The 23,381-nt window shown below is 43.5% G+C and overlaps 1 protein-coding gene across 1 annotated transcript in view; it reads left to right on the forward strand.

Annotated features, from left to right (window-relative positions):
* MYO3B (myosin IIIB) overlaps positions 1–23,381 on the forward strand; it is a 444,395-nt gene that overhangs the window by 30,613 nt on the left and 390,401 nt on the right. Inside the window, 1 exon segment of the mRNA XM_070360748.1 lies at positions 8,776–8,921. Coding sequence (XP_070216849.1) covers positions 8,776–8,921 — 146 coding nt within the window.

The raw sequence follows: 23,381 nt of genomic DNA on the forward strand, positions 1-23,381 counted from the left end.
CCCCTGAGGAAGTAACCACACCCTTTCGAAGATCAAGGCAAACTTTCTGGTACTTATTTACATTTCAAGACAGAAAAACAGACAAAATTTGTTTTTTTGGTTATAGAAATAATTTGTGTTCCTTGTAGACATTTTAGAAAATGTAAACAGTCTGATAGAAGTAAATCAATAAAATATATATTACCCATGCATCTATGACCCAGTGATATCCACTACTAACATTCTGGTACCATAGAAAAAGCTGGGTAATCAGCATTTCCCTAAGCAGTGCTTCAGACAACACCCAGGCAGAAGGGGTTGCTTGGTTTACACAGGAAGAAGAGATCAGTTCAGTTCAGTTCAGTCGCCCAGTCATGTCCGACTCTTTGCGACCCCATGAATCGCAGCACGCCAGGCCTCCCTATCCATCACCAACTCCCAGAGTTCACTGAGACTCAAGTTCATTGAGTCAGTGATGCCATCCAGCCATCTCATCCTCTGTCGTCCCCTTCTCCTCCTGCCCCCAATCCCTCCCAGCATCAGAGTCTTTTCCAATGAGTCAACTCTTCGCATGAGGTGGCCAAAGTACTGGAGTTTCAGCTTTAGCATCATTCCCTCCAAAGAAACCCCAGGGCTGACCTCCTTCAGAATGGACTGGTTGGATCTCCTTACAGTCCAAGGGACTCTCAGAGCCTTCTCCAACACCACAGTTCAGAAGCATCAATTCTTCGGCGCTCAGCCTTCTTCACAGTCCAACTCTTACATCCATACATGACCACAGGGAAAACCATAGCCTTGACTAGATGAACCTTTGTTGGCAAAGTAATGTCTCTGCTTTTGAATATGCTATCTAGATTGGTCATAACTTTCCTTCCAAGGAGTAAGTGTCTTTTAATTTCATGGCTGCAGTCACCATCTGTAGTGATTTTAGAGCCCCAAAAAATAAAGTCTGACACTGTTTCCACTGTTTCCCCATCTATTTCCCATGAAGTGATGGGACCAGATGCCATGATCTTCGTTTTCTGAATGTTGAGCTTTAAGCCAACTTTTTCACTTTCCACTTCCACTTTCATCAAGAGGCTCTTTAGTTCCTCTTCACTTTCTGCCATAAAGGTGGTATCATCTGCATATCTGAGGTTATTGATATTTCTCCTGGCAATCTTGATTCCAGCTTGTGCTTCCTCTAGCCCAGCGTTTCTCATGATATACTCTGCATATAAGTTAAATAAGCAGAGTGACAATATACAGCCTTGACATACTCCTTTCCCTATTTGGAACCAGTCTGTTGTTCCATGTCCAGTTCTAACTGCTGCTTCCTGACCTGCATACAGATTTCTCAAGAGGCAGGTCAGGTGGTCTGGTATTCCCATCTCTTGAAGAATTTTCCAGAGTTTATTGTTATCCACACAGTCAAAGGCTTTGGCATAGTCAATAAAGCAGAAATAGATGTTTTTCTGGAACTCTCTGGCTTTTTCGATGATCCAGTGGATGTTGGCAATTTGATCTCTGGTTCCTCTGCCTCTTCTAAAACCAGCTTGAACATCTGGAAGTTCATGGTTCATGTATTGCTGAAGCCTGTCATGGAGAATTTTGAACATTACTTTACTAGCATGTGAGATGAGTGCAATTGTGCGGTAGTTTGAGCATTCTTTGGCATTGCCTTTCTTTGGGATTGGAATGAAAACTGACATTTTCCAGTCCTGTGGCCACTGCCGAGTTTTCCAAATTTGCTGGCATATTGAGTGCAGCACTTTCACAGCATCATCTTTCAGGATTTGGAATAGCTCAACTGGAATTCCATCACCTCCACTAGCTTTGTTCGTAGTGATGCTTTCTAAGGCCCACTTGACTTCACATTCCAGGATGTCTGACTCTAGGTCAGTGATCACATCATCGTGATTATCTGGGTCATGAAGATCTTTTTTGTACAGTTCTTCTGTGTATTCTTGCCACCTCTTCTTAATATCTTCTGCTTCTGTTAGGTCCATACCATTTCTGTCCTTTATAGAGCCCATCTTTGCATGAAATGTTCCCTTGGTATCTCTAATTTTCTTGAAGAGATCTCTAGTCTTTCCCATTCTGTTGTTTTCCTCTATTTCTTTGCATTGATCTCTGAGGAAAGCTTTCTTATCTCTCCTTGCTATTCTTTGGAACTCTGCATTCAGATGCTTATATCTTTCCTTTTCTCCTTTGCTTTTCGCTTCTCTTCTTTTCACAGCTATTTGTAAGGCCTCCCCAGACAGCCATTTTGCTTTTTTGCATTTCTTTTCCATGGAAGAAGAGATACAGGGAGATTAAATAATTTGCTAAAGTTATCCAGTGAGAGGGTGGCAAAACCGAAATGAAGATGCCTGGGTCTGGGACCTTTTTGCAACCGCCAGAGGGCCAAGTCTTTTCACAGTCCCAGAGCTTTTCACAATTAGTTTTCTCCAGCTCATGGCTAAAGAAAGGGCCAGCCTCCTCAACAGAACTCAGTGGACCATGCCCAAGGACAGATAAAGAAATGGTATGTGTCAAAGCAGTTGTGTTATCAAATTGTAGCTACAGTTTCAGCCTGTAAACTCCTTTAAGAGAGGGGAGGAGGGAGTGACTGGGGTGGATTTAGAGTCTTGAACTTTGGAACTCATTAGCTTAAAGAAGTCTAGCGAGAACTGCCCTAACAAAGAAAAGTGACTACAAAGACCAGTCAAGCTAAACTATAGTGAAAACGTATTTCTTGTCCTCAGCTCCCTCCAGAAAGAAGTTTTGGGGTAGCTCAGGTGGTAATGACTAACATTTCAGAGGCTCTAGCCCATCTCTTGGAGAAGGCAATGGCAACCCACTCCAGTACTATTGCCTGGAAAATCCCAGGGACAGAGGAGCCTAGTGGGCTGCCATCTATGGGGTCGCACAGAGTCAGACACGACTGAAGTGACTTAGCAGCAGCAGCAGCAGCCCATCTCTGGGTAGAATAGGTATTGATATTGAGCACTGAGGCGGTTGGTGCATAGATATTGCCAGAAATCCAAGCATTAGTGTCTTTCCCCTTCCTAAAATAAGCATCAATGTAGTCTAAGTGTATCAGAAAAGTCATAAGTTTGCATTTCAAGGTAGGAACGTGGACATGCTCCATTAACCAGCATCCAAACAACTGCTGTGTTGCTGAAGCTTAGCTTCCTTAACAGAGGCATTATCACAGCAACCAGCATCTTTTCATAGACCTTAACACCTTCTACCAAATATTAGCAATACAATCCACTCAAAATTCTAGTCATCCGGTTCATACCCCAGAATAATCTACTGTTTGCTAAGTAATTTGCATAGAGAAGTTAGCCTCTCATTTTGAGATACCCCAAAACCACTTATTTTGAAATTATGAAGTCAGTATATTAGAGCTGAAGGGATACTAGAGATCATTCATCCCTACCTTGCCATTTTATAGATCTAGAAAGTGAGAGCATTATAACTAAAGAACCCTCAGCTCAAAATTTTCAGGGGACTTGATCAGAGGGACCCAGCTAGTGAATAATGGAGTTCAGACTTTCTGATTCCAATCCAGAAGTTTTTCAGCATAGCTTCTCTGATGAGTGCCACAAATTGATATGGATGGGGAAGGAAGAAAGATAAGACATAATCCTCACCCTGTGTTACTTCTGTTTACTTCAGGGGTCACTTCGATGAGATCGTAAGACTGGCCCCTTTAAAACCTAGAATAAGTGATGAGGCTAAGGATAGATTAACACCAAGTGGATAAAACTACTCATTAAAACTCAGAAGCAGTATAAACACTCACTGTTATCATGCGGAAGAGTAGAAGGTTGTTAAAGGTGACTATGCAGACGTTTGTAGGAATTTATACATCCTGAAACTCAGAGACTCAATGAATCAGCATTTTAATCTTGGAGCCGATAGGTCATCAGCAAATATTGCTGTAGAACTCTCTTTAATTCAGTTAATTCTATGCTCTTAGCTTTTGCCAGATGTACTTACATACACATCATGTGAAACATTCCAGAAGACATATCTTCTTCATGTGAACATGCTTGTGAGACTCTAGAATCAACTATGGAGAATTCTTACTTTTTAGAATTTACATTCACTAGCAGTTTTTCTATTCACGATACTAGATTAAGAGAAATATCCCAGTTTGTTAAAGTTCATGATATACAACCTTGCATCTGCTTCTGGTACTTAAAACTGTGTATTCAAACTACAAACTTTGACTAGTTGTGTTGGCAACCAACAATAGAAAGATTAAACTCTACAGAGTTGTGAAATGTAAGATATATTTACTGTAACATAAAATTCCATATAGTCATTAAAAGCACATCGGTGTTTCATTGTTACCATTTAGTATATTCTGTTCCTGATCCTGATGGAATTTTGTTTTTCTTATTGAATCTACATATGGGAAAAAAAATTTCCAAGAGCACACATGACTTTTCTGTACCTAGTTAGGCATAGAGCTTAGACTCAATTTGAACTTGCTGTCAATCAGTTCAGTTCAGTTCAGTTTAGTTGCTCAGTCGTGTCCGACTCTTTGCGACCCCATGAATTGCAGCATGCCAGGCCTCCCTGTCCATCACCAACTCCCGGAGTTCACTCAGACTCATGTCCATTGAGTTGGTGATGCCATCCAGCCATCTCATCCTCTGTCATCCCCTTCTCCTCCTGCCCCCAGTCCCTCCCAGCATCAGAGTCTTTTCCAGTGCTATACTGCCTACCAAACTGATGTCTTCTTCCTGACTTCCCTGTTTTGTGAATGGTACCATCATTCTCCTGGTCACCCAGGTCTTATGTTAGTCTTCCTTGGTGTGCCCCTTTCCCTAGCCTCCCAAGTCCTGCAAGTCTTCCCTTGAACTCTCTGTCTCTCACCTGTTCCATAGTCCTCATTCCGCTGCCACCAACATCATTTATACTCCTGTGATTGAAGCAAAGGCTTGCCGTAAGAGAGAGTATACACTTGTCTCAAGTATGCCTCCTCCTGGGGGCAGCAGAGCTGAGGTGGAAGGATGGAAGAGGATGAGGCGTTTGGGGTCATGGGCCTTGGCAATGCCATTTCAAACTCCCCTGTCTTCACCCCTTTAATATGACTCACAGAACCTGGGAAACCTGGTCCCAGGGCAGTGCCCTTGATTGCCGCTGCCATTCACCTTTTCTTTGTGGGGCATTGTAACAAGCGATCCAGAGAGCTCTTTGAGAGGTCACGTTCTCCTGGGGGCAAGACCAATTGACCATCTAAGCATTCTTAACTCAGTTTTGTTCTACCTAGAGACAAGGAGAATGCTGAGCTAAGGAGAATGCAATTGCTTTTTCTTCTAAAGAAACAGTTGCAGACTTTGATGTTGGATTGATAGGAATACAGTTCCAGGATGTGTTGACCGGCCATCAGCAATGTAACCTCTTCTTTGAATCCCATCACACATAACTCAGTAAAGAGAAAGGGAAAGAGACACTGTCTCTGAAGACATGGACTTTAGATGAAACAAATCTCAAAAATGTGGTTAGTTTGGTCAACATATGAGTACGGATGCTGATAATTCAGGTTCCTTGATAACCTTTGTTATTTAGAGAACTTATCATATTATGATGTTTAGATGTCTCTCCTCTGCCTGGGATCAAATTCTGTCCCTGACCATGACTAGCTACGGGTCCTGGGGAAGCTATTTAACTGTGTTGTATCTCAATTTCCATGCCTACTACAGGTAGTAATGTACCTGTCTCACAGAGTGATTGTGTGCCTACCTAGGACCATGCTGGCTCATCAGTACTTAATAATTATTTGTGAGTTATTTTACTACAGAAATTTTCTATAGACTTCTTTAGAAAGCTAAGCTTAAATAATTCCTTTGTCACATTGCTAGCTGAGTTTAGGGAAGAGTATTTGGCCGAAGGATACTCTTCTATTAATCAAACTGAGCTGAAGATCGTATGTGTCTGTCTGTGAAGAGAAGTGAAAACCAGATACACGTTTTGAATATTTTATAACAGCACTTGAGAAACGATAGGATATCTCCATTCCCACCTTTAGACAGGTTCTTGGAATTGCCTTCTGTATCCCATTCAAGATGGCTAGAAGTCAATTAGAATTTCTTCCTGGAAGTTGCAGACTAGGGGCACTAGCTACTTTTCATTATCTTGGTTGGCCTGAATTGGTCTCCCTCCAATATCCCAAGCTTTTGAAGCCTGCATCCTTTATTAGACATGCTAGTATGTACTGGCTTAGAACATTTATAAGTGTCATAGATTGTTATTTAATTTCTTACAGGTTCACTTTAAATTTCTTTTTTCTTAAATATATATTTATTTTAATTGGAGGCTAATTACTTTACAATATTGTATTGGTTTTGCCATACATCAACATGAATCCACCATGGGCGTACACATGTTCCCCATCCTGAACCCCCCTCCCACCTCCCTCCCCATACCATCCCTCCGGGCCATCCCAGTGCACCAGCCCCAAGCAACCAGTATCATGCATCAAACCTGGACTGGCGATTCGTTTCACATATGATATTATACATGCCTCAATGTCATTCTCCCAAATCATCCCACCCTCACCCTCTCCCGCAGAGTCCAAAAGACTGTTCTATATACCTGTGTCTCTTCTGCTGTCTCGCATACAGGGTTATCATTACCATCTTTCTAAATTCCATATATATGTGTTATATACTGTATACTTTAAATTTCACTTGGTGTCACTTTAAATTTCACTCGGCCATAGCTCTTGTTGGAGAAGGATACAGTCTTATTTCTCTTTTCTTCACAGGAATGTATAAGGATGGTGAACTACTTGCTGATTGATAGGTCTAAAATTATGTTTGTCTCACACATTTGGAAATGTCATTTCTGAAAGGGAAGGTGTTAAATAGCCTTCTCTGGAGATCTTTTAAAATAATGTAGTTTCTCACCTGATTGAGGTGATGAAAGTGAGGTCTTGTGGGACAATGGAACGGCCTCTGCTTCCAAAATTGGAATTATTTGAACTTGAGTTTGAATGCACATTTGAAAATAATGTGTTAAAAGTATCCTTTTAATGTGTTAAATGTATCCTTCTGTGGCAGGCGAGTCTGTTCAGAGCATGGGGCTGGGATCCATCCCAGGCCAAGGATGCAGGTACATGGAAAAGGGTTCTTTAGTTCAGAAATCAGAAGAAAAGGGTAGAGGACAATTATAAAAGTAGGAGACCAGGTCTTGGGTAAGATGGGCACGTTCACCTGGCGTTGTGAGACCAGTGAGCTGGGTCTGGCAGAGAAAAGGTGTATTAGGTTTCTGTCACTGTCATAATATTATCACACATTTAGTGGCTTTAAACAAGACATGTTTATTCTCTAGGTCAGAAATCTGAGTCTTACCTAGCTAAAATTAAATTCTCCATTTGGAAGTCTCACAGTAATCTCAGACTTAGAATGTCCCCAGTGGAGCGCATGGTGTTCAACCCAAACCTGCTTCTACTACTGTCTTCCCCGTCTCATTAGATACCATTCAGTTCTATTCTGGAATTGCCCAGGTTAAAAATTCTGGACTCCTCTTTCTTATAAGCCCCATTCAGCAAATCCAATTGACTCTACCTTCAAAATTATATTATCAAAATCTGATTATTTCTCACTGTCTCTAGTTTGGATTCCTGCAGTAGCATCTTTAACTGCTTTTGCTTCTTCTACTCGTGTGTCTTATTAATGTATCCTCAGCACAGTAGCCAGAATGCTCCTGCTAATGTGTAAGCCAGATCTGTTACTCTTCTCCTCCCCACCAGGTGGTCCATCTTACTCAAAGACCTTCTAATGGCCGAAGAGGGCAGGGAAGCCCACCCCTTTGGCCAGTGATGCTGTATGCCTACCTCATAGGCTGTTTGCACCAACACAGCTTCAAACTGTAAAAGTCTCCCATCTTCTCATAATCATGGGTTATCGTAGGTCAAGGAGGCAGATACCAGGTCAAACAGGAGCTTTCGGTCCCTGCACATGCTCCGAGCCACCCCTGCCTTCTCCCAGTCCCATTATGATACCCACCAGAGTCTAAGTGTAGAGCTTTCCCTGCTAACTCAAGAAGCTGATAGGAAAATACTTTCCCACAAGGTTCCAAACTCTTCAAACCAATGACAAGCCCAAGGGCATTTTCTGGTTCCCCTTCTCCAGTATCCAGTTGGGCTAATCCCTGAAGCAGCAGCTGGGCGGAAACATAAACCAGTTGGGGCTTGAGGAGGGGGGCAGATTTTCTTGGAAAAAGAGAATGCGAGGGAGTGGTTCCTATTTTAAGTTGACCACATCAGTCTTTCGAAAGCTTTCTGCCCCAGTGCCACACTCCTAGGGACTTTGCACAGGAGATACAAGAGAGGCATCTTCGAGAACAGCTGTTCCTCACTGTTGAACCAGCAGCTGATAACGAGGTGAAGGACACCGACAAACCCTAACACTTAAAGGGCGTCAGGGTGGGTGTGGAGAGGTGTTCACCCTTGCGCCTCCCCTTGCACTGACCTTGGTATCCACAGGCAGACAAAGCCTAACACTTAAAGGGTGTCAGGGTGGGTGTGGTGAGGTGTTCACCCTTGTGCCTCCCCTTGCACTGTCCTTGGTATCCACAGGGTTCAGTGCATGTTTATTGAACTGAATTCATACATTTTAAAAATGAATGAACATATCCGATGATAAGTCAATCACACAAATAAGGCCTAGAAAACGGACCTTTTGTTATTACTGAAATTCAGTATCAGTGTAGCCAGGAAACTGAGAAGGGGGCTAAGACTGGCCAAGGGCCTTTTGGGGCGTCTGAGGTGTCAGTGGGGTTGATGTGTTATGTCCTGCTTTTGTCTGGTAGGTCATTGCTTGTGAGCAGCAGTATGACTCTTCCTATGACGCTCGCTGTGACGTCTGGTCCTTGGGGATCACAGCTATTGAACTGGGGGACGGAGATCCTCCCCTCTTTGACATGCATCCTGTGAAAACGCTCTTTAAGATTCCAAGGTAGGACACAAGATGGCGCTCTTGGCTCATTAGTGCTTTGTGAACGAGGCTCGTTAGGATAATAAATAGTTGGTAAACAGTTTCTCTCCAAACCTGTGAAAGCCTGATTGTAAAATGTATTTCTCTTTTAAGGGGGCCGGTTGGGGTGGGGGGAGGGGGTTGGCACGGGGGATGGGGGAATAGAGGGTTTCCTGAAAGACAACATATTCCAAAAATAATAGGAGTATGTTGTAACAATCGCATATTTTCAGTACTCCAATTTTTCTGAGATGTTGATTTTTTAGGCTTTGCACGGCAAGACTAAAAATACAGCTTTGGCTTAAGTACTCTGTCTAAATACTAGTGTTTTCTTTTTAAATTATATAATCATATCTGGTCTTTTTTTTTTCGGTTTGAATATTTCTCCAGTATTCTGAAAAATTTAGGGATGAAAAAAAAATGTGTACCAGCACTAAAAAAATTTTAGAAAAATGTTACATCAGTCATGATTTTCTCTCTAACCCTTTATTTCTGTCTCAGTGGGAAATGGTGCTGAAAGAGGTCTGTTTGAAGGGTATTTAAATGCCAATATATTTTTTATTGTCTATATTCATTAAGGTTTTGTACAAGAGGCTTGTTGGTTGTCTTTCATCAGAATAGGGCTGATGTTTGGCGAGGCACTAGTTACAGAAAATGAAGCTATCTGGGAGCTCCATGCAGGCATGTTGCAGCTTGAAAGCTTTGTCCCTTTCATATTTCTCTTGCAAAGGAAGGCTCTGGCCGGCTGGGAGCCATTTAACTGCTTTAACAATACAAGTGTTAACCTTTCCTTATCTGCACAATCACACAGCTATCACAGCCTTTAAAAATTTCTCCTGATTGCAATTTGCATTTCTGATTAGGCCTATTTATATGCAGATGAGGCTCTGTGGCATTCATCACCGTAATGTTATGGTTTTATACCTAGTCCAGATGTGAACAACCACCCACCATTATTTCCAAAATGATTCCCAACCAAGTCAGAGTTGGTCTTTTTTACTTTTCCAAAGTATAAAAACAAGTCCAGATGATTAGGACAAAGCTCCTGGCTTTTTAAATGAGTAGTCTGATGAATGTTCAAAATAATGTAAGAATGCAGGACCCCAAAACAGTGTTGTGTAAAGTAATATGTCAGAAAATGATAGATGGTATCTGGAATAATTTATATGTGTGTTTTGATTTTTTACAAATGGCTTACTCTTTATTTACTGTAGCCACATAATTTCTCAATTACCAGAATTAAGGTGTGGTTTCTGATTAGCTTGGAGAGGGAAATGGCAACCCACTCCAGTATTCTTGCCTGGAGAATCCTACGGACAGAGGAGCCTGGTGGGCTACAGTCCATGGGGTCGCAGAGTCAGACACAACTGAGCGACCAACACTTTCACTTTTCTGATTAGCAAGACGTATGTACTTTTAATAGGCTATCATCTACTTGGGTATGTTTTCTGTCTTTTTTTGATGTGCATTTGTATACAGACCAAATGTTCAACAATTTCATAGGGTGATAAATATGAGGCAGCTTTGAAGTGTGTGTGCGTGTGCGTGGGTACACACACACGCGAATGTGCCTGTGTCCAACAGACCCTTTATCTCCAGTGACTCCTTAGTTTGCGTCTGTGCCCAGCCAAACCTCCGCTCTCTAATAACTTTTATACTCTCACTCCCCTCCGTCTTCTGGCTTGGGAGAAGCTTCCAGATCTGAAACACAAATAACCAAGCCTCCCATTGCTTGCCTCAGGACAGGGCAGACTTCAGGAACAGGTGAATTGCTAAAAAAGGATCTTAGGAGTGACACGGATCCTTATCCCAAAGTAGGTTGAAGCTTTCTCTCCTCCTGCTGTAACCACTGGCCCTCTCACCATCTCTTGGTTCCTGTGCAGCTGACGAATCAGGTTGAACTAGGGAACGTGAACGCTAGCTGGTTAGCCGGCCCTCAGTGTGATGACGTGTGCTCGGCACTTGCCTTTATCACAACCCTAATGGCCAGCTTGACATTTTTGGACAGGAAGGATGGAGGTTTTATTTTATTTTTTTAATGTAGCATGTTTATAATTACTGCATACTCACCAAGTTTTTTACTTAAAAAGTATCTTGTTAATTGGAAGTACACAATTTTCTTAGGAAGGATTGTAGATTGCCAAGTGTGTTTGTGTAAGTGTGTATGCTCATGTGTTTATCCTCTTAATCTTGGGTGGTAAAAACAGTATCCTTTCCTCAGAAAACTTCTTTGATGGAGAAATTTAATATTTACACATTTTAGATAGGCACTCAGGTTATCTACCTGTGTGTTTCATGGGGCTCTCTCTCATTCTACCTCAGCATTTCCTTTCCTAAAGCTAATGGCAAGTAATGACAAAAACCCTTTGAATCTATTTGGTTTCAGAATGTTTTTCTTCCTCGTTGGTTATGAGTGTTGTCGGTGTTCTGGAGCTCTCTTTAATTAAACAGTGAAGTCCATTGCAGAGTGCCCTTGGGGGCCAGGCTGCTGTGTGTGGCCTTTCTTACCTGCCTCTTGCCTACACCTTTCTCTGATTGGAAATAAATTGAGTAAATTACCAAGTAAGGGAAGAAAAGAAAACCTGCCCCGAGTCAGGGAAGGAGTGACTTTCGTGAGTGATAGAGGACTTGGGACTTAACACAGTGCTAGTTACATGTGAGGAGGGAGCCTCAGATGTCAACAGAACAGGTGATTATCGGGGTTCCCTAGGCTTTGTCAGAAAACAGGCGAGATCTGCCTAGCTGTGCTTGATTTGCCTGAACAGGGGTCTCCTGCTTTCCGCTCCCTGCCTCCACTCACCTCTCCCTTTCTTGTGACCTTCACTTTAGAAGATGACACGTGGGGTATTCGTGACCTGTCTCTGATCACGACATGACTCGCAATCTTTCCTTCACTGCAAACACACAGAAATTATCTGCTGATTGGCAGAGCAGCCACTGTTTGCTGAACTTGTCAGCATGTGTCATCTTGTCTAATGCCTTTGCTCCAAAAAAGTCACCCCTCTCTGACAGCCACTGCTGTCTGCTGCTATTTTTCTCCAGGAGTTAGAGGAGAGGAAAAGAAGGAAAACTGTTTCTCTAGGCATCAGTGGGTTCAACAACCTCTCTCTCACGATTCTCTCCTGAGGGCTCCTGTAGAATTCCAAAGGCTTAGAAGGATCTTGCAGATGACCTGGATAGATTTTTCACTTAGAATGAGCTCTACTTCATAGATGCATTTGCAAGAACCCATGGAGTTAGGAGAAATATACAATTACGTTCCTTGCTTGGCAACCAGGTATCTTTCCTTAGCTGGGAGTCTTTGGCTAATGACCTCTTTGACCTCCACAGATGGGGTCAGGGAGGCAGTGGGGACCAGCGTGGGTGGGTTTACTGGATGAGGACTAAGAGCCCTGTCACTGGCCAGTTTACTGGGGCCAGATAGCAGCTGAATCTCGAAGAAGGCAATGGCAACCCAGTCCAGTACTCTTGCCTGGAAAATCCCAAGGACGGAAGAGCCCTGTGGGCTGCAGTCCATGGGGTCGCTAGGAGTCAGACACAACTGAGTGGCTTCACTTTCACTTTTCACTTTCATGCATTGGAGAAGGAAATGGCAAGCCACTCCAGTGTTCTTGCCTGGAGACTCCCATGGATGGGGGAGCCTGGTGGGCTGCCATCTATGGGGTCATACAGAGTCAGACATGACTGAAGCGACTCAGCAGCAGCAGCAGCAGCAGCTGAATCTATGCGGAGTCTTACTGCACATTGACAGCTTCCATTGCATTCCTGTGGGAAAATGCAGAGTGCTTTTAAGATTCCCAGCAGAAATGTGCTTGTCTGAGAGTGGGTGGGACAGAATGGCTTGAACATTCCAGTCCCTGAAGCCAGTGACTTTTCCTTCCTAAAGAGGAGTTTTCCTCTAGTACACAATTTGGGAAAAGAACTCATGATAATTCCAATTTACATTCAGGCTTGTTTTCCTCACCAAATTTAGATTGTTCCAAATTATCCCCAAATATATTAGTTTCTGAGGGCTGCCACAACAAATTATTGCAAACCTGGTATCTTAACACGAGAGAAATGTATTCTCTCCCAGTTCTAGAAGCCAGATGTCCAAAATCAGGATGTCAGCAGAGCCCTGCTCCCTCTGCAGGCCCTAGAGGAGAATCCTTTCTGCCACTTCCAGATTCTTCGGCTCCTGGGGTTCCTTAGTTTGTGGCAGCGTCACTGCAATCTCTGCCTCCATTTTCACACGGCTTTCTTCACTGACTCTCTACGTATTTTTCTTTTCTGTCTGACTGGTGAGGACACTCATCATTGAATTTAGGCCTCATCCTAATTTAGGGTGATTTCATCTCAGAATCCTTGTCTGAGTTATATTCACATGCATGCGTCACTTAGTCGTGTCCAACTCTTTGTGACCCCATGGACTGCAGCCCACCAGGCTTCTCTGTCCATGGGATTATCCGGGCAAGAATGCTGGAGTGGGTAGCCATTTCCTCCTCCAGGGCATCTTCCTGATTCAGGGATCAAACCCACAGCTCCTGTGGCTTCTGCATTGGCAGGCAGATTTTTTACCACTGAGCCACCTGGAAAGCCCTAGCTTAGATTAATTGAGTGCCATCTATGTGGCAGGCACAGAGCTATGCAATTCACAAAAAGCAGATGTGTTCCGTTCCCACAGTGACCCTTGAGGTAGATGCTATCACCCCTTTATTCTAGAGGAGAAAACTGGAATTCCAGGGAGAAAGCCCTGCTCCCGCACCAGTGGAGGGAAAATGATTTGAATCTGTAAAGTTTGACTCCAAAGACCTCCCATTTTGCAACTGCTTTGAAAAGTTAAAGCCCTTTCTTCAGTTGTATTTATTTATTAATGGACTGTGATTTCAGCACTGAGGGGCCTGGAGTATAAAGAAATGAATGGGAGGGAACTGTTCTCAGAGCTTTCTGAGAGGGCTGTTCCTGGGTTATATATATTTAATTTGAATAAAATCATCCACTGGAAAAAAAAATGAAAATGATATCCCAGTCTTTAAGAAGCTTACAGTCTACCTTCCTTCTTCCATGCTCCCGTTTCAAACTGACAGAGGAAACCTGAGAGTTAGAATTTTATTAGCATCAATGTGTCAGTCAAGGAACTGAAGAACAGAAATCAAGTGTCATCACAGGGGAGCACAGCCCTCCTTGGTTCAGTGATTAATGATTCCCAAACCAGAAATCCCTCCCCTCTCCAAACTCCTCTTCAGGCAACTGCCTTTTAGTTTCTGATTTAGAACACTTAAGGACAGTGTTTGAACTAATGAATTGAAGAACATGTATTATATAAAAGCAGAGCAGCATTTCAGGTTGTCATTGTTGGTGCCCGGTCGTTCCCATCCCATTCCGTGCTCCTTGTAAAGCCTGTGCCTGCCGTGGCCATGAGGGCTGCTTCTGGTAGCATCTCCTCCCCTTCATTTTCCTCTTGTTTTTTCAGTAGGAAAGCCTCACTTTGGTTGTGGAGGAAACGGAAATCTGTTCCTGGCATCCTGCTTTGGAATGTATTTTCTCATGGAAACTTTTAAGTGGTTATTTGGGAGGAGGCAATAAAACAACGGAAGTTCTCACTCTTGGAGTATTATTAGACTCGTGGCCAGTTCGAGTTTTATAATTGAGTCTGAGGACAGCCTGTGTCTTAAACTTCATGCTTATGGGAAAAAATGCTTTCCATGCTCTAAACTATCCATTCACAAGAGTGCTTAGGAACACAGTCTGCTGGAAATTAGGGATGGACCATGCCCTCCAACCCAGGACTTCTCTAACTTGGTTCTTGCTAAGTCAGGCTTGGGCTGAGTGCTAGAAGTGCAAGATGAATAAGATAGGATTTTTTTTTTTTTTTTGTCTGAGAAGAACGTGGTTTTACATTCCATTCACTGCTCCATTCACTGGCAGAGGTAAAATGGGCAGAAGTCAAACAGCGGAAAAAAAAAAAAAAAAAGGCAAAGAGAAGGGACTGAGAAAGCAGGAGTCTATGTGACAGATTTCCTCAGGGTCTCAACGCCTACAGTTGACTCCTGTTCTGAAATACATTTCTTGGACTGAATTTTCATCTAACTTCATCGAATTTCCATCATTTTTAAAAGGTAAAGATTCCTTTTATTCTGACTTTCCTAATTCACAGGCCAGATTGTTCCCAATGGGCGGCAACCCGGCTCCTCAGCTGTGAGATGCTGTAGAGGCAGCAGGGAGTCCTGAGTCACCAGTAATTGTCTCAGTATTGTAGAATTGTCACAGGACATTTTCCCTTAGGGCTGTGAAATATAAGGAAAAGAAATTAAAACTAAACTATTGTTGGAATGTAATGACTTAGGGGGGTGGGTGTTTAACGGCACAGTAAGGCTGGGTTTACCCCGGGGGAACTTTGGTTTCTCTTCATCAACCCAAGTCACTTAGCTATTGGCTCTCTGAGCAACGAACCCTCACAATCCAGGCTTCACTCATAAAGCAAGAAGAGCTAGGAGAATTAGCATCATTTAGCATTTATTAAGTGCCTAAGAGCAAAAATAAGTTTAAAAATACTCCAATAGAAAAACAATAATCTTTTATGCCTCTTTTTCTTTCTTGGGAGATTTAGTCCCGTTTTAGTGGCTTGTGGCCCCTACCTCTCAGGATGTCTTGGGGGTGCCCTCCTTCCTGTATCCTCTCCATTACCTTGAGAACAGAGTAGCTGGAGGCAGCTGGCAGAAATGCCCCAAGAAGGCTTCCACTCTGTGGAACATGTTTCCAAACTCTTTTTTTAATTTGAGTTGAGCAGTTGGGGCTCTTAGTTCCTGTGGAGGTGCAGCTTGCTGCCCCTCCTGACTCCTGGCAGGCAGGGAAATTTCATCTTTGCAGGGTTTCATCTGGAGATCAGGTGGCAAAGCAGGAGCGTGCCTCCAGGGAGTGCTGGTCCCCATCCCTGTGGAGAGGAAGCCCACCTGGAGAGGAGGAAAAGGCTGGAGAATAAGAGGTGTTGACTTCGACTCTATCCAAGCTCTCTCCCTCCTGACTCTGATCTCATTATTTCGGCCCCAGTCACTTTGGCTAATTCCCACTTAGCTCCTAAATGGTGGAGAGATGGGCAAAGAGCGTAGGCAAGGCAACAGAACTTGAAATAGTACTGAAGGGTTTGCGGCACCCTCATTTCCTCTTGATTCTGGGAGGCAGGGCCGGGTGGGGGGGACAGGAGTAAATGTGAAGAATAGTTAGATAGACTGTCTTTACGGGTTGGCATAGTAGTAGGGCAGGGACAGCACAAGGATGAAAGTGGTAAAATGAAGGCTCATTACAGCTGCAGCTGTCCTTTCCTGAAAAGTCCTGAAATCAGGTGGGGCCAGGGTCATAAGAAAGAAAATATAGGGTAGTGGTCAAGCATTGATGTTTGTGTCAGTTATCTGCTGGTAGGTAACAAACCACCCTCAAGCTTAATTGTACAATCACTTATTAGTTCTCATAAGTCTGGGTTCTTGAGTGGCTGCTGGCTGGGCTTCCTCATGCTTCCTTCCTGTGGTCAGCTGGGGATTTGGTTGGGGGCTGGCTGGTCTAGGATGGCCTTGTCTAGGATGACTTGGCTCTGCTGCGTGTGTTTTCTCATCATCTAGCAGGCTGGCCAGGACTCTTCTCACACTGGTGATAGGGTTCCCGACATAGATACAGGGACGGGTAGAAAATTAGGCTGTGTTTACAATTCATTTACCCCAGTGTTCTGTAGTCAGCCTGCATGAGTTCAAATACCAGCTCTACTGCTTTCAAACTGTATGGACTTGACCAAGTCGCTTGTCTCTGCACCTCGGTTTCTTCCTCTATAAAATGGAGGTATGGCTGAGGCTGTATTAGCCTCATAGAGTTGTTGTGAGCAGTTAATGAATGTAAATTGCTCAGGACAGTATATAGAAAGCATTCGATTTTTGCTGGATGCTATCAAAGAACAAACCCTCAAAAGAGTATTTATATTGTGAGAAATTTGCTTTCTCTTGTAGCTCAGGAGTTGAAACCTTCTCTTCAAAAGGGCTACCTATGAGATCAATCATTTGAAAGTTTAGCTAATTGATTTATTGATGATTATATGGGAAATTGAGAATGAAGACTGATTTCTCAATAAATCTTTACTATCAATACTTCTACTGCCTCTGCCTAAGGGACTCTGCCGTGAGTATCCATTATTACAATTCCTTTGTTGACAGCCACGCTTCTAAGAGATATGGACCCCACCCCACCCCCACCCCGTCCCCATATATACCCATGAATGTGATGTCAGGACTGCCCCTTGGGAGCAGAGCAGGCCTTGGTCCCCTCTCTCATTATGTCTACAATGAGTGGCGATACTGTCATCCTCTGAGGACTGAGGCTGCAGGGCTTTCCCTTCCTCTCAGTTTCATCTTGGTGGCAGCTTTGTACTTGGCTGAGTTGTGTCATGGGGGCTTGGCTGCCTCCCTCTGCAGGTCCCTTTAACCCTCTTGGTAGGTACACCCTCCCCCCATGTTCTAGTAATTTCATGTCCCTAGGTAAAGGGACGATAATGAGAGCTCTGTCAAGACTGGGAATGATTTTTTTTTCCAGTCCAGACTGGAAAGCCTAAAAACATTGGCAATGGGAGACTGAAACCCAAGCCATGTGAAGGGATTGTAAGGAGAGCACTTCGTTGCTCCAGACGAGTTCAGGTTTCTCAGCTCAGAGGAGTGATACCCCAGGGACTGAGCAAATGAGACTGCCCACCTACTCACAGTGATCTTGGAAGAATTCTGGAGAACTGGAACAGTGTTCGAAGAGTGGAAAGGGAGAATGTACTTCACTTCTTCAAAAAAGTAAAGAAAGCAGGACCTGCAGACTACTACCTCGTGAGCTTGATTTTATGCTGGGCTAATTACTAAGGTTCTTCTTTTTTCTTTTAAATACGAATTTTAATTTTAAAATTTTAAATATGAATTCTTAGAAGAGAAATCTGTGATCATTATGAATTGGCTGGGTTCACTAAAAATGAGCCATGTCCAGCTAATGTTGTGGTTTGGTATTACTGCAAGACAAATGCAAATAGGGACTGTTTCAGACAGAATATATTTGGAATATTGCCCTTAGGTTAAAATCTATTGTGATGTTTTTGTGGCCAAGATGGAGAAACACAGGCTGGAGGATGGTAGTGGTGATGGATCACAGCCCAGGAAGGATGTATATATCGAGGAGCATGGGGTGATGCTGTCTGTGTCACCATGGTGGGAAGTCCTGGAGGCCTTGGGTAGGGCTCTCTGCTGACCTTCCTGTCTGCTGAATGTTTTAAAGTGTGTAACGAGTTGGAGGTCATTAGCCTATTGATCACATTCACGGAAGGGTAGCTGGTATGCCGAATGCCAGACTTGAAATTCCCCAAAGACCTCTGTCACCAAGAACAATGGGATTCTCTAACAAATAAGTAAACTTGGAAACTCTGATGAGCTATATAGACTGAGAGAGCCATGGCTTGAGAATGCGCGGGTGGAAAATGACCTTAGTTGGGGCATAAGTTCAGTAGGTCAAACAGTAGGACAGTCTTTCATGATTAACATGAGGCTTGAAAGTCAGAACAAACACCACCCCCACACTGGCTCCATCCCAATCAGAACTCCTTTGGAAGGATGGGCACCACACTCAAATTGCCACAAGAGAGTCCTACCCTGGCAGAACTCTAGCAGAGCTGAAGCTGGCGTTTCAAAGTGGGATTCAGACACTTGGTTCTGCTCCTGCTCTGTCACCAGTCCATCCTTTCACCTCTGGGGATGGGGCACACCAATGGCACCAAACTTAAGCAGAATGCTTTGCACTCAGATAACAAGGCCCGTGTAAACTGTTTCCTTCAGCACCCTCCCTACGCTCCTTGGGTACCAATAGAGAGGAATGTACGTCGTCAACAACGGCAGGGCTGGAGCCATTCCCTAAGCAGCAAGTCTCACCCAGCACAGAGATCCTTAGTCCTAAAAACAGCTTAGAATCCCCTGGGAGCTTTGAAAAATACCAGTGCCTGGGCACCACCACCAGAGACTCCAATGTAATCAGTCTGGAGTCAAGCTCAGCATTTATATTAATATATAATGAATTTTACAAGTCTATACATTTGTAATAACATGCATACTGTTTGCATTTTAAAGTTCCCCCAGATGACTCTAAAGTGCACCCACAGTTGAGAAAAACTTGGCCCTGAAACAGCAATCAGACAGTTTCTCTTTATTTATATTTCAAAACTACAGTGTCTCTTCTGGTAATTCTGGTTCCTACCTTCCCCATCCCCACCTCATGGTTGAGAATCGAGAAATTAGAGATGATACAGATGGGAGTGTGCTGTTGTACATTATGAAGAATGTAAAATCAGGAACAATAAAAAGGATTTCAGCAGAATAGTCAGGAATGCCTGTCTGGGTTGAATTGTGGTATGTCTCCCGTTAAAAAGGTATGTTGAAGACCTAACCCCACTATACTGCAGAACTGACACTATTTGGACATCAGGTCATTGCAGGGGTAGTTAGCTGGATTAAGATGAGGTCGTAGTGGAGCGGAGTGGGTCCTTAATCCACTATGACTGGTGTCCTTAGAAGAGGAAAGAGTTTTGGACCTAGACACACACAGGCACGTGAAGACAGGAAGACTGCTGCACTGCCATAGGTCATGGGGCACCTAGGCCACTAGAAGCTGGAGAGCCCAGGGAGAATCTTTCCACAGGAAGGAAAGGAGCCTTTCCAGGGAGCCTGCCCCAGATGACACTTTGATTTTGGACTCCTGGCCTCCAGAACTGTGAGGGAATGAATTTCTGTTGTTTTAATCCATGTAGTCTGTGGTACTCTGTTATGGCAGCCTTGGGAAATAATCCAGCGATTTTATCTCCTTTGGAGCCTGTTGCTCCTGGAAGGCTGTGTACGGCATGATTATGGATGAGGGGATTGGGGTAGGAGGGAAATGGTAGCATAGAAAAGCCCTGGGGTTGGGGGTCCCAGGGATTAGATTGGCCAACCTTCCACTCCATCAACCCCCAGGTGGGATTTCTGTACAAATCATGCCTAGCAGGACTTAGATAGGACGTAGGTGCATGAGAGTTCCTCCTCTCCCTTGTTCTGGACCAGTGAGCCAAGACTTCCTTCCCCATCCAGCCCTACCTGGGCAGGGAAGAGCCGCTCCCTTCCACAACGCTCAGCATGGAGAACAGACCTCTGTATTTTTTCTCTGACTTCCTTCCAGACTCAGGATTTCTGGACGGAGCACAGAATAGAAGGAGATGGCTCTTGACCTTTGATATTTCCATCTTTGCATAAAGGGAACTGCATGGTACAATTCAAACTAGAGGCACTGTGAAGTAGCTGTGGCAGCCCCATCACATATCTGGGACAGGTATTGTGAGGTTGGTGAAGACGTCCCAGAAGACCCACATGTCTACCTTGGCTGGGCCAAGCACAGTGGAGCATGATCCAACGAGCAGCATCGTCTGCTTCCCATGTCCCAAAGGGCCTCCCCGCTGCACAGAGGGCAGATGGGCATCCCAAGCATGATGGCTGGTCCTGGCTGGGGGATACGGACATTGACTTCCAGGCTTCACCCAGGTTTTGTTCTTAACTCCACCTGTAGCTTGTGGCCAATTCAGAGAAAGGTGAGGAGGCGAGGGTCTCCTCCTGGACCAATGGCCTTATTGCTCCCTCTGCATACAAACTCTCAGCTGCTTATTTTGGCCTCGTATTCTTTGTGTGAACCCTGGCTCTGTTCTCTCGAGTCTTGGTCCCCTCCTACCCCTCTTTCTGTGCCATCTGTCCCTTGGGTTGGAAGCTCCACCATGATGTATTATTTGTCAGTCTTGATGGGTGTGGCCTCTCCTGCTACCTTTTCCCTGCAGTCCACCTCTAGCTCTGATGAAAATATCACTTTCTATTAATAGATGCCTTCCTTCTGGAAAAATGAGGGGATGGGAAGCCGGTGTTTGAAGGACTGAGAAGGGGTTTGAAATTAGTCATCTCTAGGATACCAAGTTACAGGGATTCTGCCTGATTTGGAAGTTTCTGGAAGTCATTCAGCATGTGTAGGATAATACTAATTTATATTTGTTTCTAATGTCTTCAGGCTCAACCCCATAATAACAAGATCTGGGGTTAATTTCCTATTCCTGCTATAACAAATTGACACTGATGTAAGTAGCTTAAAACAATGCAAATGTCTTATCTTACAGTTCTGAAAGTCAGATGTCTGAAATGGGTCTCATTGGACTAAAATCAAGGAGTCATCAGAGTTGAGTTCCATTCTGGAGGCTGTAGGGGAAAATTCATTATTTATTTGCCTTTCCAGCTTCTAGAGACTACCTGTACTCTTTGGTCCCTTCCTTCTCCATCTTCAAAGCCAGAAATGGCTGATCAAGGTCAATGCCTTGGCCTCATTATTTTGGTCAGTTTCTGGCCCTCCTCTCTTGACAGAGTAGCATCAAATCCCAAGAGTAACAGATTCTTCTGTTTTGATCATCATTCTTTTAAAAAATCCAAGGAGACAGAAATGAAACAAATCCTCCTTCCCACCTCCTCCAATTTCCTGCACTATTCTCCTGCCCCAAATTTAATCCTTCTGGCTGCGTCAGTTACTCAATAGACACTCTCATTTATGTAAACATACACTTAAGGGAGAAGAGGAATACAGGAATGTCCTGACTGTCCAGTGGTCTCTAGTGTGGGAAGTATACAAAACAACCTATTTGGGTGCAGAGAAGAAATAGTAAGACTTCTATACCTATGCATTTTAAATCTAGAAACCAAGAAACGAATTATGCTTTCCTATTGCTGACTCTGAAGATTGACACTAATGCCTTCACTCAGTCCAAATGCTGGATAGTCATTTCTGGTTTAATCTGCAGATGAATCATAAGGGAGCTCCATAGCCAAGAGGGTGAGAAGGGCCTACTTGGAGGTTCAGTTGTAGAGTCCTAGGAAGCACTGATGGAGAAGGCAATGGCAATCCACTCTAGTACTCTTGCCTGGAAAATCCCATGGATGGAGGAGCCTGGTAGGGTGCAGTCCATTGGGTCTCGAAGAGTCAGACACGACTAAGCGACTTCACTTTCACTTTTCACTTTCATGCATTGGAGAAAGAAATGGCAACCCACTCCAGTGTTCTTGCCTAGAGAATCCCAGGGACGGTGGAGCCTGGTGGGCTTCTATCTATGGGGTCTCACATAATTGGACACGACTGAATCGACTTAGCAGCAGCAGCAGCAGGAAGCACTGAAGTTAAAGGGTGCCTCATTAAGTGGTAATATGGCAAATACCATCAAATGTCAACTAATTAAGCCTTCACAAAATGAACAAGTGGTTTTAAAAGGGTTCTGCAAAGAAACTCTGGATTGTATCTGATTCTACTAGGGCAAGCACATCTGAGCATCAGAAAAATTGCTGAGATGATGACCTTCTAGGACAGTCTTCATCAGCTGTGCCACGAAATCATTTTTTGAAATTCAAAATTACTATGAAGAGTATTTGAACTATCGATTTATATCCACTACTGTTAAGATAAATCTCCTCAGTGTATATTGAGCAAGAAGTTATTAATATGACACAATCAAACCTTTCTAGTTTAATTGCTGAATGTTCTGGGGATACTGTTAAAAAGCATTATTTCATCATCTTCATTTTTAAAATTTAGTAACACTTGCATGAAATTTATAAGAAAGGAAAGTTTTTATTAGAGGGTGCACTCAAAAATTTCTTACTGATAAAATATACATTCAAAAATACTTAGAGACCACTCTTAGACCAGTAGCTTTGGGCTCTAGTTCAACCATTGTAAATCGTGCTTCTGCAATTGTTTGTCATTCACAATTCACATCTACTGTCTTATATGTAATTTCTTTGAATTGCCACTGTAATTCTGATAGGTAGGGTTTTTGCCATTTTAGAGTTGAGGATTCACAGCTCAAAAGAGTTATGGTTTGCTTCAAGACACACAGTTAATAGAAGCTAATAGGTAGCAGGGGACGAGCTTCAAGGGGTCTGTAAATGAGCCAAGATTGAATGCAAAATGGGCCAGTTTTAGAAAAATGGTTGTCATGAGTGGAATTGTGTTCCTTAAAACTTGTATTGAGGTCCTAACCTTCCATGCCTCAGAATGTGACCTTATTTGGAAATATGGTCTTAACAGAGGTATTTGAGTTAAAATATAAGCAATCCAGTTGGTAGTACTGTGTTATGGCAACCCTAGAAAACTAATACAATGGTCCATAGCTCTGAAAATGGTACAGGACCCTAAAATATTTACAACCACTGATATAATTCAGTGCAACCATGAGCAGCCCAGAGGCTGAGAGTGACTTTTCCTAGGTGATATGGCTGAGTCTCATACATTCTGACTCTTCAGTTCAAGGTCAAGGTCACGAGGGGTGAATATAGAGAAATTGGCCTGTCTCCTTCATCACTAGAATTGCTGTTGGTCCTGCCTTGGTGGTCTGCCTCTACCTGCCAC

This window comes from Bos mutus, chromosome 2, assembly GCF_027580195.1.
Source record: "Bos mutus isolate GX-2022 chromosome 2, NWIPB_WYAK_1.1, whole genome shotgun sequence".
NCBI lineage: Eukaryota > Metazoa > Chordata > Mammalia > Artiodactyla > Bovidae > Bos > Bos mutus.